General features: G+C 41.3%; 1 protein-coding gene across 2 annotated transcripts in view; it reads left to right on the top strand.

Annotated features, from left to right (window-relative positions):
* The first annotated feature begins 3,783 nt into the window (after positions 1 to 3,783).
* The window catches only part of sema3h (sema domain, immunoglobulin domain (Ig), short basic domain, secreted, (semaphorin) 3H), a 65,578-nt gene continuing 54,338 nt past the window's right edge, over positions 3,784 to 15,023 (top strand). The window contains exons 1-2 of one of the 2 annotated variants that reach the window (XM_084366946.1): positions 3,784 to 4,005; positions 8,469 to 8,588. In XM_084366946.1, the coding sequence (XP_084223072.1) occupies positions 8,489 to 8,588 (100 nt within the window). In that variant the 5' untranslated portion in view covers positions 3,784 to 4,005; positions 8,469 to 8,488. Of the gene's footprint in view, positions 4,006 to 7,920; positions 8,589 to 15,023 lie in introns of both variants that reach the window. The other variant, XM_084366945.1, reaches the window with a different exon arrangement.

The following is a 15,023-nucleotide window of genomic DNA, read 5'->3' as shown; positions in this document are numbered from 1 at the left end:
CAAGAAGTCAGCTTGTGCTTCTCTGAAAACGAACGAGACGAGAGCACCAAGCCGGAACACTGTCAGTCGATACCGGCCAGGAAGCTGCACTGCACTGTATGTTGTCTCAGATCTTGCATGCAGGGGACAAAACGTTCCCCAACAGAGGAAGCTGCATTTAAACGTTCAGGCCACTGATCTCGTGTTAAACAGGCTGAGCGCCAAGTGTAGAGAGGTTGCATTTTAGTGCCTCTTGAACAGCAGCATACCGGCTTTAAGTGTCTTAAACTGCTGTTATCCACATTGCTGCACTCAAAAGAAAATCTCTTTCTTAGGTTAATGGAACAAAGCCTGCAGCAGAGTGTGCAGCCATGTTGGCCACACAAACACAACCCTGGGTCTTGAATAGGAAGACTTAACACACAGCAGGCAACTTGTTGGAACCAAACATGGAAGTTGTGTAAGACAAGATTTTAAGAAGATATGATTACACTTAATTTAATTTCATGGTTATTCATCTCTTATTTATAACATCTCCTCATGTGTCCACAGAGACTTTAATGTTCTGCTAGCAGGAGGAAATGACTGGGCCTCTCTGAAGACACATTCAGAACGAAACCACAGTTAAAAGGGAAGGAAGGAAGTTCGTCACTGCCTGCTCCACCCAAAACCGGTGGCCGAGCATCGTGTAATAAGACACAACTGCCGCCTCTGGTGCAACACTTGTAGAGGAATGAGCTGGAGGGAAGCTGCGGAGGGTGACGAGCCTGTTGTCTGTCTCTTTCTCTCGCTGTGACTCCCCCTCTCTCCCCCTCTCTCTCCGCACTCCTCCGGCTGCCGGCCGGAGAGGACTGTCGCTCAGCACGGCTCAACCGCCAGCCTTATATACCGGTCTATTTTTAGCCCCTCGCGAGCCCAACTATATTTAACCAATATGAGCTCATCGCCCGCCCGACTTGTCCAATGGGATGAGAAGGAGAAGGAGGGAGCCGTCCAATGGGAGGGAGCGAGAGGCGAGGAGGGGGGCGGGTTACACGAAAAGCCTATCATCTGCAGTGAGACAGGCAGTGCGCGAGGGAGGCGGCGGAGAGGAGAACGGGACAGACCTCTCACTCTGCCGCTTATCCAAAGTACCAAAGTATATAGAGAGACACAATCCTGCTCATTTTCAAGCTAACGGTTCACCAACCTCATTAAGACTAAGAATTACATCATAGAGGGCTTTATACTAAAAAGCTTGAAACTGATATTGTGTTTTTTAGTCAGTATTAACAGAAAATGAACATGATCTGGCTAATAAAGGCTAATTAAGCACTCTTCCATTTCAATAATGATAAAATAAGTTGTTTTGTGAGCATTCAACAACAACAAATCTCACATTCTGCAAAAGCCAAGCTGCGGTCATTTCCTTTGGCCCTCTGTACTTCATACTGAGTCCCCTTTTGATGGTTGTGCCCTTTGAAGTCTGCGATTAAAGGCTGAAAATGTCATGGCCACTGACAAGTCCTTCCAACTCCAAAGGCATCTAAAAACACAACTATATTTTGCCTGACTTTATGTGATGTCTAATAGTAGTCTTTGCGATCGCTAATTTCTCCCGGATAAGTTGTTCACAACCACCCAAGGCTAATTTACGATGATGCTAAATATAAGTTGACCATCTCCCAATGGTACGGTACACCTATACTTGCCAAAATCCTGTCATTATGAGATCTCATTTAATGTGGAGTTCAGCCTTATTGAGCATGGCATTGTGAGACGAACCAATGTCCAGCCAATTTCACAGAGCTTTGGATAACCCCTCAATCTGGAGGTCTTGATCAACGCTTTACCCATAAACAGTCACTTTGCCTTAGAGTCCGTGACGAGCATGCTGTGTAGTATTGAACTACGTATTTTCAACTTTTGCCAGCTATTCATGCTAACTCCAACATATTATGGTTGCCCATGTTACTCACGTTGCCAAAGGATGCCAAGCCTGTATACCTGCGACATTTCAGCCACACTGTGTGTATGATCCCTGTGTGTGTTGGATAAACACATGGCTGACCTGGTAATGACATACGGTTGCATTTAGATCAAAAGCCTGTATAAAAACAACAAATCAAATTAGTGTTAAAAGGAGATTTTTACCCTTAAATGAACAATCACTTAGTACAATCATTTCCTAGTCTCAAATAATAGTGAGGTGGAAGTGGTCATGATTGCTCACCACCAGTTTCAGAAAATGTTTATAATTGTTTTCTTGCCAAATATCTTCCATGTGAATGCTATTAGAGTACGTAGTGAATGAGAAAATTGCAAACACATGGCATACTGTTAACTAACTCAATCTATAATATAGTGTGCAGTTCCCTACTGTGCTGTGAGACGTTATAGACAGTTCTTACAGTACACTGAAAATGTTAGATGAGTGATTGGGTGGGAAAGTCAAAAAGTCTACAGGTGCCGCAGTGAGAGTGATGGCTCTTTTAACTACTGTGCCTATCAGCTCTTCCATGAGACGATCTTTGGAGATGACTTTGGACTGGTAGGACTGGCTGCCCTGCCTCTCTGTGTCTGTCTGAGGTGGATTTTTTTGTCATGACTTTGGAGTAAGGCCGTGACAAGGATTGCCCCGTGATTGTGAGTCATCCAGACACCCACCTATTCTGTTGTTTCCGAAAGTTTTATTTTTAGCCTGTCCGCACCGAAACGTAACGCCCAGTGACCCACGAGTCTCTCTTTCCCTGGTGGGACAAGTTTAAGTCTATGTGACACATTTCACTTGGACAAAAAAAAAAAAAAGTCCAGAACCACCGGCATGTTTTGGCCACAGTTTACCGCAAAAAATGCAGTTTTTATCCTCCAAACCTTGAGATTATTCAGCCTCACTTCTCTGGAGATTCACTGCTGGCTTCCGTTTAGCACCAGGCGCGCTCCCGCCAGCCGCGCCCCCACACAAAAGGTTCCAACACATCATGACGGGAGCGCGCAGGACGGTCAGACCCACACCCCCCACCCTGTCATAAACTCCATCACATCTGTCAAACGATTCAAACCGCAACGAAACTCTGGGCTGAAACCTGATGAGACATATGTAGCACTTCAGGACAATTATACTGAAATGAGATCATCACAAAAAGGCGAAACATCTGACTAGACTTTATAGGAATATGTAGTCTATGTTACTATTTTAATATTTACTACAGAAGAGTAATGAGTTTGAAGTGGATGGATGAAGGTGATTTATCTCTGCAGATTTTAAAGAATATTTTCTTGCAGTTCTTAAGCATTCGATGCAATAAACTGGGAAAATGTCATTGTAGGGTATATAATAATTTGTATCAACAGATGATGATAATCTGAATGTCTCACCCATGCAATGAAGCACAGTCATCTCTGAAATCGTATTTTTGGCCTGTGTGATTCACAGCAGTTGGGGGGTTATGTGAAGATTTAATTAGAGCATTCAAATTAAGACAAGCTGGTATCTAAAATGTCCTTGTGTGATCTTACCTGCAGCGTTAAGGTTTAGGTAGATATTTTCCCTGCAGGGGAACTACTGCTTATTTTCTGTAGGTTTATTTTTTAAAAATGTAATCTTTAGCATATTCTTAACCAGATGTAGTTCCCCCTCTCCCAGGTGTAGTATTTAATTTACACAACCACATACTGCCCTCTAGTGGTACAACGCTGTCATTACACCTTACATGGGTCGAATTCAGCCAGTCAGACTTTTTACCGGTCGCTTCTCTTCTTCCTTGAGGCAGAAACGCGTTTTATCTCGAGGTTTCTTGTCTATAAATGTTTAGGGCACAGATAAAGACTTCTAATTAAACCAAAAAGGACGCATCTACGCGGAACATGTTTATACACGAGCCAAGTCTCATAAAGCTTTCTCTCCCAGAGTCTCGCGGGATTTCAATCAGGTAAGTGGTGGGAAGAAACGTAAGATGGCACCAAAGTCCTACCTGTGAGAAGATGTCTGTGGTGTTCCCAGACAGGTCACGTCTGACAGAGGCGCAAATAGTCACGGACCATTTGGTAAGATATTGTTTGTTCCATATTATTATGTTGAATTTATGCTAATTTTGGTAACTTAAGTCTCTCTCAGGTTATACTTTAAAATAAATACCTAAAATTAGCTAGCTTAAACACCCCTGTACTAGCCAACAAGTAGCAGAGCTAGCAGTTAGGTCAACTTTACAGTGTCACAGAGGCCTACCACCTATCTACGCAATATGCTATTTGTGTGCTGTAAAGTGATATTGTGTCAGTCAGCTCCTTATTAAACATGATAAAATGTTTTAGAACAAATAACAGTTATCTTTACAGTGAATTCAATTGTTTCTTTATTGCTGTCTGTAAAGGACAATAAGTGTCTGGTACTCTCAGCTCAAAAGTTAAGTGTATTTTGGAGCCCTTAATATGAAAATGAAATGACCTAGGTTTGGAGGGACTGTTCAACCTAACATTCACTCATAAGTTCTAAGTTCACATTAGGGTTCATATCAGCCTGAATAGGTGACGTAAAAATCATGAAACGGAACAAACAAAGAAACAAGATGACAATGAGCGCTCATTAACTAATGCATTCTCACTCAACCCCTTAAAATGCAGGTAATGTGCATGAGAGTGTGTGTGTGTGTGTGTGTGTGTGTGTGTGTGTGTGTGTGTGTTTGGTTTGTAGAGAATAGAGAACAACAGCGGTAAGATCTGAGACCAGTAATGATCCCAGCAGCCAGAGCTCACACACTAATTGACTAATTTACGTCACTTGCCAAAGAGAAATCAGAGGCTTCTTGTTCAAGCTAGCTGGGAGGTCATTACTTGTAATTAACAAGCTGACTGATCAGACAAGATTGGTGAAGAGCTACTAATTATCCTGTGTTAATGACACGAGAGCTTAGGAGGTCCCAGCAAGTCAGTTTCATGGCGAGAGCTTAAAGTGACGTAAGTGAACGTGACATTTGGAGTTTTAAAACTGACAGCAATGTTTTTTCCTTAGTGATTGGATACACATGGCAACTTCAGCAACCCGATCCCCCTTTATCTTGTTGGCCATTTGTCTTACCACCCCAAGAAGAATCTTCATCTTAGGTAGAACAATGCCTGGTGATGAACATTTTTGTTGTATTACAGGACGTGGCTGACAGGTCAATGCAAGCTTTATGAGATCCTTACACAATTGCAATTTTTAGTTAGAAGCAACTATATGACTACAAGACAAGCACAGGGTGACTCATTGACTCACATGTTCAAATGATGACTGCAGTGTTCACCATTTCCTGCGTTGCTGTTGCAAAATATCAAACTTTTAACCTTTCTAACCAGCTCTACTGTAATTTTCTCCTAATTGGCACAATTGGAAAGCAAACTTGAATTTTCTTGAAGAACTTCTGTAGTTCTTAGTAGAGCTGCAACAGTCAATAATTAATCGGTTTGCTCTCAACTGTCCAATTGATACCAAACTATTTTGACAATTGATTCATTGGTTTAAGTCATTTTTTAACCAAAACAGAAAAAAATTCTCTGATTCCAGCTTCTTAAATGTGAATATTTTCTGGTTTCTTTACTGCTCTATGACAGTAAACTGATTGTCTTTTTGGTTGTGGGCAAAACTAGGCATTTGAGGAGGTTATCTTGGGCTTTGGGAAACCCAGATCGACTTTCATCACTATTTTCTGACATTTTATAAACCAAACAACCAATCGATTAATTGAGAAAATAATCATCAGATTAATCGACAGTCTATACATCTATATCATACGAGTTCCCCCATTCTTTATTTTATGGATCTTTGGTGGGAAAGTGCTGTCTACACTTTTTGATTGACAGGTAACCTTGGGATTAGGATAAAGGCCACAATTAAAACACCGCAGCAATGAGAGGTATGCAGTAAAAACTATTAATACTGATAATAACGATGATGGAAATACTGGATATATTGCTCATAAAATTTAGCAAAAACACGTAGAGCTGCAACAGTTATTGATTAATGGTCAACTATCAAATATTTTGATATTTTATAAATCTGTTTGAGTAATTAAGAAAAAAGTCGAAATACTCTAATTCAAGCTTCTTAAAAATTAATATTTACTCCTCTATGACAGTAAACTGATTATCTTAGGGTCGTAGACAAAACAAAACATTAGAGGTCGTCATCTTGAGCTTTGGTAAACACTGATCGACATTTTTCAACATTTGCTGACATTTTACAGACCAAACAACTAATGAATTAATCACAAAAAAAACCCAAAACTGATGATCACTAATGAATTGACAGTGAAAATAATTGCAGCCCTCAAAGCATGTTGTCTTTAGGGGATTCTGGAGCTCAGTCCAGTGATATCAACGGCAGAGGCATTTAATGCTAATTAACAAAACATGAAGTTTCATAAGCATCTTGCTTATGAAGGTCACTCCAGCAGAGCACAGTGCCATCACTGGATGAGGGTGAGTCCAGTTGTATACCCACGAGTCGACTTCTTTCTCTTCTTCTATTAAATAATCAGATAACTTAATTAACGAGCAAGTTTGACCAGACTTGCCCTCAAACAATTAAAAGCTGTATGAGGTTGTGTAAGCACATCTAATCATATGATTAAACTGCTGGGTCATATTTAAAATAAATCTGTAATAATTACACAATAGCAAACAAGTGTGGAGAATAAATCATTTACGACTCAGAAATCCTTGGAGGGGGCATATACTTGTTCATTTGCACGCAACCTAAATTCATTATTTATCCCGGAGAATGAATAAATTGTCCCCGCTAGCCTGCGATTGAACTTGAGCTGGAGAAAAATTCCACCAGCGCTGCTTTACCCCAGTGAGCCGCTATCTAATGAAAATAACAGAGCAAGAAAGGCGGCGCAGGCTTTAATGATTGCATTTGGGTTGAGATTGGGAATGAAGAAAATAATGAGAGGGGGCAAGAGACTTTGGTACTGAGAAAGAAAAGGAGAAGTTTTGCTTTTTAATTGTTTTTAAGATCTTACTCATTAGGTTCAATGCACTTGAAGACTTGGCTCATCTGTAAGACTTCAGAATAAAGGGTGCTGAACATTTGCTCTTGGGCACCTCAACTCTGATGTGCCTGACAAACTGAGACTTCCAAATTCAGTACCTTGCTTCAATCTGCTTCTGAAATCCCACTTTCTTTGAAAAGCCTTTTTTTAAAAACGTCATTTTAACTGGCTAATACAGTATGTGTGTATGTAGGTATGCGTGTTGGATTTATTGTCTTTTTGTTGTTTTTTGATCTTTGTAGTTGTTGTTTTTCTTGGTATTTTACTAAATACTTCTCCAAGTTTATTATCCTTGCTTCCTGATGTAGGCTTTTTACTTACTTTTTACTATTGTCTCTTTGGAATAATCAGAGGTTTCAAGTGTTTTCAGTGTTTTCCCCAGGTTTTACAGAAGACTTAGGTGCACATATTTGGCGCGGGTGTTGGGAGTCCTTCCCCAAGAAAATGTTATCTTCTTCAATTAAAATATGCAATGTCACATCATTTTGGATGAATATTATATCTTTGTACACAACATTGGAACAAGAGCAGATAAAAAAGCAACATACAAAAAGCTTAAAGAAAGAACTTGGACAAAAAGTCCAAAGGTAACAAACTACAATCACTAGATCTGGTAAAAGTTAGTTAGTTAGTTTTAATGCAGTCTACATTGATTTGTCATTAATTTTGCTGAGGTTGTGGCCAGAACAGCTTGGGTGCTCCACCTAAGCCTTATAATGATGTGCAAAAACCCTCCTATATAGAGTTACAGAGAAAGAAAGTAGGGGAAAGAGTAAGCTCAACAGAGAAAGCAAGGGAAAGAGAGGAAGTGAGAGACTGAAAAAATGGGAATAAAGATGAAAGCTGATTTGTTTCCTTCATTTCCACATTAACTAGGTTTTCCCAGAGCAGTGAATGGGCGTGCTTGCTTGCATTTGTGTGTGTGTAGGGTGGCCACAATGATCTGGGATCCTTCTCCCTCCGCCTTCCAGAGAGAGAGAGAGAGAGAGAGAGAGAGAGAGGGAGGGAGAGAGAGAGAGAGAGAGCAGTCACATGCAGAGAGGAGCAAGGACGAGAGACAGAGCAGAAGAGAGCTGTCAAGCTGCGAGGAGGCAGTGGAGAGACGACTTAGTTTTTTCTTGGAATACGTTCTCCCTCTCCATCTCTGAAGCCCACACACAGATTCAAAATATAAACATATAAACACACAGATGGTAAAGTGTGTGAGTGTTTACAAGGAGCGGTGAATTATTTTCAGGATCTGGACTAACTCAAGCCCAACTCACTTGGACTGAAACAGTGTCTGGATTCAGCATCTTTGTGACTTGAACTCAGATCGGATTCAAATCGGGTATTTAACAGTGCAACACTTGGGACTAAGACTGTTTATTACCGTGCATGTGTGTGTGTGTTGAGATTCAGCACTTAACCTGAATGCAGCACTGAGATTTCAGACAGAAACTGTGTTGGCACTTGTTCGTCGCCTGAATTGAGCAGATTTGAACTGGAGGAGGAGGATGTGTTGGCTGGTGACAGCGGTCCTTCTAGCCCACCTCGGGGCTACCTTAACAGGGGCGTGGAGAGCATCTCAACCCAGACTGCAGTTCACACACTCTGGTAAGACGCAACATTGTCTTTCTTTTCTTTCTCCTTTTGTTTTTAGTGTTTCAAGCCTTCCTTTGCTCTCATTGTCTAATACATCTGTTGCTCTGTCATTGCTCTCACACACACACACACACACACACACACACAAACACTTGCAGGTGACAGGAATAACACAGAGCATCTCATTTTTCACTTTTCTTTTATTCCCCTCCACGTAATGCCCACACACTGTCATGCGATATGTGGAGCACAAATTATACCTTTCTTTCTCTCTACCTGTCTCCATCTGCATTTTTTGTTTCTTTCCCACACCGCCTCTGCCCCCCCCCCCCCCCCTTCTCTGCAGTCACCTGTGTTGAATTAATCTGCCTCCAGTAGTCAAGTCTGCTGCCCACCTCACTTTCTCCTCTCACCATGAGGGCTATTCAGAAGTGGCACAGTTGAAGTGCTCATTTTGTCCGTCTAACACAGAGTTTTGTTCCTAAATGACATATCCAGCATTTAAAAATGGTAAAAGCATATTACAGTCAGGGCAGCTGTAAAAGTTATAAGACAGCTTAATGGAAAATTCTAGCTTGGGTCTGACTAAGTTCTCATTTTCATAGTTTTGTCCATCATTTCCTTCAGTTATGAGAATATTGTGCTCACTAAAGACATCGCTACAACAAAGTCACATGGGACAAGAAACACAAGTGACACAATCAGACAGGCTTTAACCAAGTTGAGCCAGATTATCTGAATCAATTTATTTGTAAGTGAAACTGAGAACGCCGGAAAACTGTGAGGACATGACTACAGAAAGTAGAGTCAAAGTTGAACCAGGCAGGAGAAGTTAGTTTACCAATCTGTGGTGTGATGTTTTACAAAGGACAGTTTAGATACTGATTTTACTTTTCACCTTTGTTTTGTCGTATAAATAAGTTTAGCTAAACTGGGACATCTGATCAGCAGACTTTCTGCGTTCTGTGTGCTGTTGAACGCCTTCTTAGAGGTGATGTGGTCCCAGATCTCAGGAATGAACATGTTATGTACAGTGTGACTATAACTGATAGGAAGTATGGACAAAACAATGAAGATAAGACCCCAGTTGTAGAAAATTGGAATCATCCCATGAGACCTTTACTTAAATCTTCTTTGGCAGAAATTCATTGGCTGAAATATCAATTACAGTCATTACAACCTCAATTGATTTTTTCCAAAGTAAATGCAAGGCATAATGAGCAGCAAGAATGCAGACAGGACGCCATTTTATTGCATTTAGATTAATTTCCTGTCAAAATCGTTCTCCAACATCTTTGAAAATATTTGGCAATCAAGCTCACACCCACATCCTCCCTGTCATAAACTGACTTCTTGACAGCACAGACTCCCCCTCAGGATTTGAAATCAAGTGTCTCTGTGTGTTAGATTCAGTTATGGCTAACAAAAGAAATAATTATCAGATGGCAAAAATCCCAGATCCAGATCAGCACCAAATTAATTATTTCTTGGCCCCAGGCCGATCCGTCCACCACAGTGAAATCCATGCAGAGGAAAAACCTGCAGACAGACACAATAGAACCTCCTTAAAAAGGGGAAAGAAAAGCTTTTCATGTTAAATTTTAAAATACTGTGGTGGCACTTGTTAGTTGACACTGTGCAGCATGTTGTTTAAACACATGTTGTTGAATCAACATGCCAGTACTGAACAGGAGCACATTCTCTCCTGTAAGAAGGTTTATGTATGGTTGAATTGGAGTTGACGGGTCCTTTTAAAGGGTGAGGCTGTGCTGCACAGGCTCCTAATAGTTGTTGGCATTTGTTGTAACCTTGTGGGAGCAGGAGTGGGGTGGGGTTTGCCTCACTGGAGAATAGAAAGATGATTTGACGGACACTGCATTTGTAGCATTCTGAGATGTCCTGAAGCAGTTAGCTTTGTGTGCTGTTTGGGTTTGACAAACGTGACGGTCAAAAGTAATGAGAAAGCAAAGATGTGGATCTTCTAATTAACACAGGATTTAGGTTTCGATATTTTGCCTTCTCAGCCACATTTACCGTGAATCACCCTCGCAGTAAAAGCTTTTCTGAGGCATCCAGACCTTCAGTTATGATGAGATAAACTCATCTCCCTTTAATCATGTTTACTTGAGACACAGTAGAGTAAGAAACCAACTGATTACACGTTCTTACATAAGCCAAAACACAAAGGGTCTGTGAAGTAGATGTGATAAGGCTGAAGTCGACCAATCGTGACCTAGAAAGTACAGAGAGAGAGGGAGAAGGGAAACCTTGTCAGATTCTCCCAGGTGGGAATTTAGCTCTAATGAAATGTGAATGTTAAAATGTGAAGAGCTGCTAAAGGAGCTGCATGTGTGTCTTGTCTTTGTGAGCACACATGAACTTTGTGCCTGAATGTCCTTGAGTATGTACGTGTGTGTATGGAGCAAATGAAAGTGTGTGTGTGCATGTAGTTTTGTTTAAGTCCCTTTGAAGATATGAGCATGTGTGTGTATGTGTACTTAAATAGAGCTGTTTGGGTTCCAGGATCTCTGCCCACCTCAGTCTTTGTTGATGTGTACTGTACTGACGTGATTCATGTCTTTGAACACAGAGGTTTGCATGTGTTTTATATCTACAGTGGCCAGCATGGTAATCTTTGGAGAGAGAACAAAAGCAAAGTATGATGTGTGTAGGGACTGTGATGAGCTACATGTCCACTATCATGCCTATGCGTGTGTTTGTGTTTATGCGTGTGCGCTCTTTCTCACTCTCTGTGGGAGCTCCATGCTGTGGTCATTTCCCTTCTCGTCATTACAGAGGATTTGCACAGACTGAGGGAGGTAATTTTTGTCATAGAATCGCTGTAATTAGAAAAGGATCTCAGCTCCACTTAGACACATTTTGATGTTCCTTCATCTGTTGAACTCATAGCTGACATCTAATTGAAAAACCACTAGTCTGACATTTACTGTCAGTGAGGTATTTCACTGTGTGCTTTGCAGGAGAAAGCCTATATATCCCAGTAATTTAACTTGAGTGTTGCAGCAGCAAAATTATGACAGAGTAAAGCGAGAAAAACAGATGACGACATGAGAACAGCTTCAGAAGACTTAGCAAATTAAATGGAATAGGAGCAGTTTGAGATCAGTAATTTAATAAACCTGTTAAAATACAGTGTAATGTACAACATAAGACGGATAAAAGGAAAAAGCTGCAGAGAAATAACTGTTAAATATAAACACATCAATTTTATAAACTAGGTTGTTACACTGACACAAAATTGTAATAGTGCAGTTTCACTCTAATGCTATCAAACATTCTGTAAACGAGTCTGACCATTTTTTTAATGCATGATGTTGGAAGAAACGTGCGCACTGTACACGTCTGCACACTGAAAACCTAATAATTTAGCTGATTTCCACATTTTAATTTCCTCTACTGGCTGAAAAACTGCTCCGACCACTGTGTTTTTGAAACATGTTCAAAACCACACTGAAGAAACACTGAAATCCATCAAGCTGAAAATGAGGCTTGTTTGACATTGAAAGGTTTCATCTGCCAGCAGCTGAAACAAGACGTTTCTCATCAGACTGATGCTGCGTCCCAAGTCTGAGTTACAGACTGATGTTAAGGGTGTGTAATGCGTTTACTATGGAAAAAATGTAAAAACTCTGTATATAGTATACTCACTCAGTAATATGCCAGTGACCAGACTAAATACACTTTGTACTTGTATTGGTTGTCCTAATATCCCAAACTGCAGTGCATAACAGAAATGGAACAGCAGCTCACAGCTGCAAAAAGTCTGACAACTTGACTCAAGTGACATCAGTCGACCAATGTCAGCTTATTCTTGGAGACTGCCAGAACGCCTGTTGGTGGAATTCTTCAAAATTCACTTTTAAAGGTTCCCTGTGTTGTTTTAGGGCTCTATAACTGTATGGATCTGCTTTTCTATGAATGGATTTACACATGCGATACACAGTCCTACCATTGGTGTAACGCTATTCAACTGATCAACAGATCAACAGATGGAGGTAACACGCCAAGATATGCAGCAATGCCCCAGCTAGGTCAGAGACGAAGAAGACTGCAAGCTAGGAAACATGAACAATGCTGTACCTAAAATTGTTTGGAAATTGTCTTTGCAAATTTTTTATGAGGAAAGAAATGTACACCACACATCTCTTTGAACTTGTCTTTAAAGCTGCTAGTAAACGATAAATAGCAGAGGATGGTTTCGATCCATCGACCTCTGGGTTATGGGCCCAGCACGCTTCCGCTGCGCCACTCTGCTATCATTCACCCCAGATGGGACTCGAACCCACAATCCCTGGCTTAGGAGGCCAGTGCCTTATCCATTAGGCCACTGGGGCTTCATATGGGCCCAAATGACCAGTTCTGTAGAAATCCAGAGAGTCCAACTACAAAACAACAATATGGGATGCACAATTTGTGCATTTGAATAACATGACAGTGGCCCCTGATGCTACTGTGGCAGTAACAGAGAAACAGAAAGAGGAGGGGGAGACAGGTGGAGACAGAGTAAAGCTCTGGCAGAACAGAGAATGATAGACAGCAAGAGTGACATAATGCCAATATGTGTCCAGAAGGATGTGGCAAAAGGAGAACTATAAAAGACAACTGTTTCTGAAAACAATGGGCAAGTTGGCAATCGGAACAGGGTTAAGCATCCTCTAGGAACATCATGACAGAGGTGAAGAGACCAAAGAAGATGTTGATGGAGGAAGTTCAGAAGAGCTAAAGAGAGAGGGGCTGAGCAAGAGGCCGGATGAGAGTAAATCTAGGACTGGCTTTTAGAAGTTTGCAAGAGCTTTGCAAAATAAGAGGTTGCACCAAAGACACCGAACTGGCCTTCTTGCTGTTGGACTAGTAATTAGTATTAGCTGGCTTGCTACGTTATATGTTTTGTGTTGTTGCACTCATTTGACGTTTGGCAGTTTTAGCAATGTTGTGGACAGTTTTTGATCATAAGCCAAGTCAGCCTATTTCGACAGCATATAGTCTCTTGTTCAGGTTACGTTAGCTTGGCATACTTATGTTGCATGTGAGTCGTGCACAACGCAACACTTTTGCAAACTTTGACTGCTTTGTGAAGTCACGCAACCAAAAGAGCCAGACTCAATTGATATTGCGCAGGATGGGGATCTGGAGACGTGGTTGGATTTCAGAGTGTTTAAGCTTGTGATGCTGTCAATCAAAGCAGTGGAATATAAAGCCCTAAAACTCAAATAGCAGAGGATGGTTTCGATCCATCGACCTCTGGGTTATGGGCCCAGCACGCTTCCGCTGCGCCACTCTGCTATTGTTCACCCCAGATGGGACTCGAACCCACAATCCCTGGCTTAGGAGGCCAGTGCCTTATCCATTAGGCCACTGGGGCTTCATATGGGCCCAACTGACCAGTTCTGTTCAAATCCAGTGAGTCCAACTACAAGCAAGAATATGTGAAGCACAATGTGTGCATTCGAATAACATGACAATGGCCCCTGATGCTACTGTGGCAGTAACAGAGAAACAGAAAGAGGAGGGGCAGACAGGTGGAGACAGAGTAAAGCTCTAGGGCTTCACATGACAAAGCATTATGTGCGCATACAGTAAGTTCTGACATAAAGCAACAGCATGGGAGGCACATTGACTTGCCAAAAATAACAATAGCCCCTGAAGCGACTGTGGCAGTAACAGGGACACAATATAAAGGAATAAAGAGGAACAGATGGAGGAGAAAGAGACTGTAAAGCTGCAAAACATAAAGAAGTTGTAATCACTAACTGAGTTTATTTTGCACCACAGTTACATAACTTTTTTCACTTTAATGTCTTCTGGGTCTCTAGGGGTGTTTCTAAACTGTCTTTGTTTTGGCCGGAGCTGTGCTTGAATTCACAGTAGCCTTTTTTGTATTAATGTGTCAGAGTATGAAAGTTTCTGCTGGTCTTTTAGCTATTGTGAACTTGTGTGTTGGAGATACAGGGGCTATAGTGGAAATTATACTGATATCACAGCCAGTGAGACCTGCCATTCAGAGCGGTTATTTTGACGGGAAAAAAGGTCCTTTCACTGTGTGAGAGATTTGCTCTGATTGGTGAAGTGTAATCAGACTGACAGACCAGACAGCTTCATGTGTCTGAAACAAAAAAAACAGCTTTAAATACTTAAATACATGCCTGATTACCCCCTAAACCCTCCATCCCTCTCTTAATGACTAAATTATCCCAGTTATTCACTCAAACTTCATGCCGCCCATATGCAGGAGTGGACTAATGCACATATGTACACACACACACACACACACACACACACACACACACACACACACACACAAAGACACACACTTGAGTGTAATGAGTCCATTATCCCACCCATTCAGCGAACGGTAGTGGGATTTTCTTGATGAGATGGCAGTTAGTGATACCATCTCTTTACCACATGCACACACACAAAAGGGAC

The sequence above is a fragment of the Pagrus pagrus genome, assembly GCF_965226575.1.
Source record: "Pagrus pagrus genome assembly, chromosome: 11".
In the NCBI taxonomy this organism is placed as follows: domain Eukaryota; kingdom Metazoa; phylum Chordata; class Actinopteri; order Spariformes; family Sparidae; genus Pagrus; species Pagrus pagrus.
This window is presented reverse-complemented; position numbering and strand designations above follow the sequence as displayed.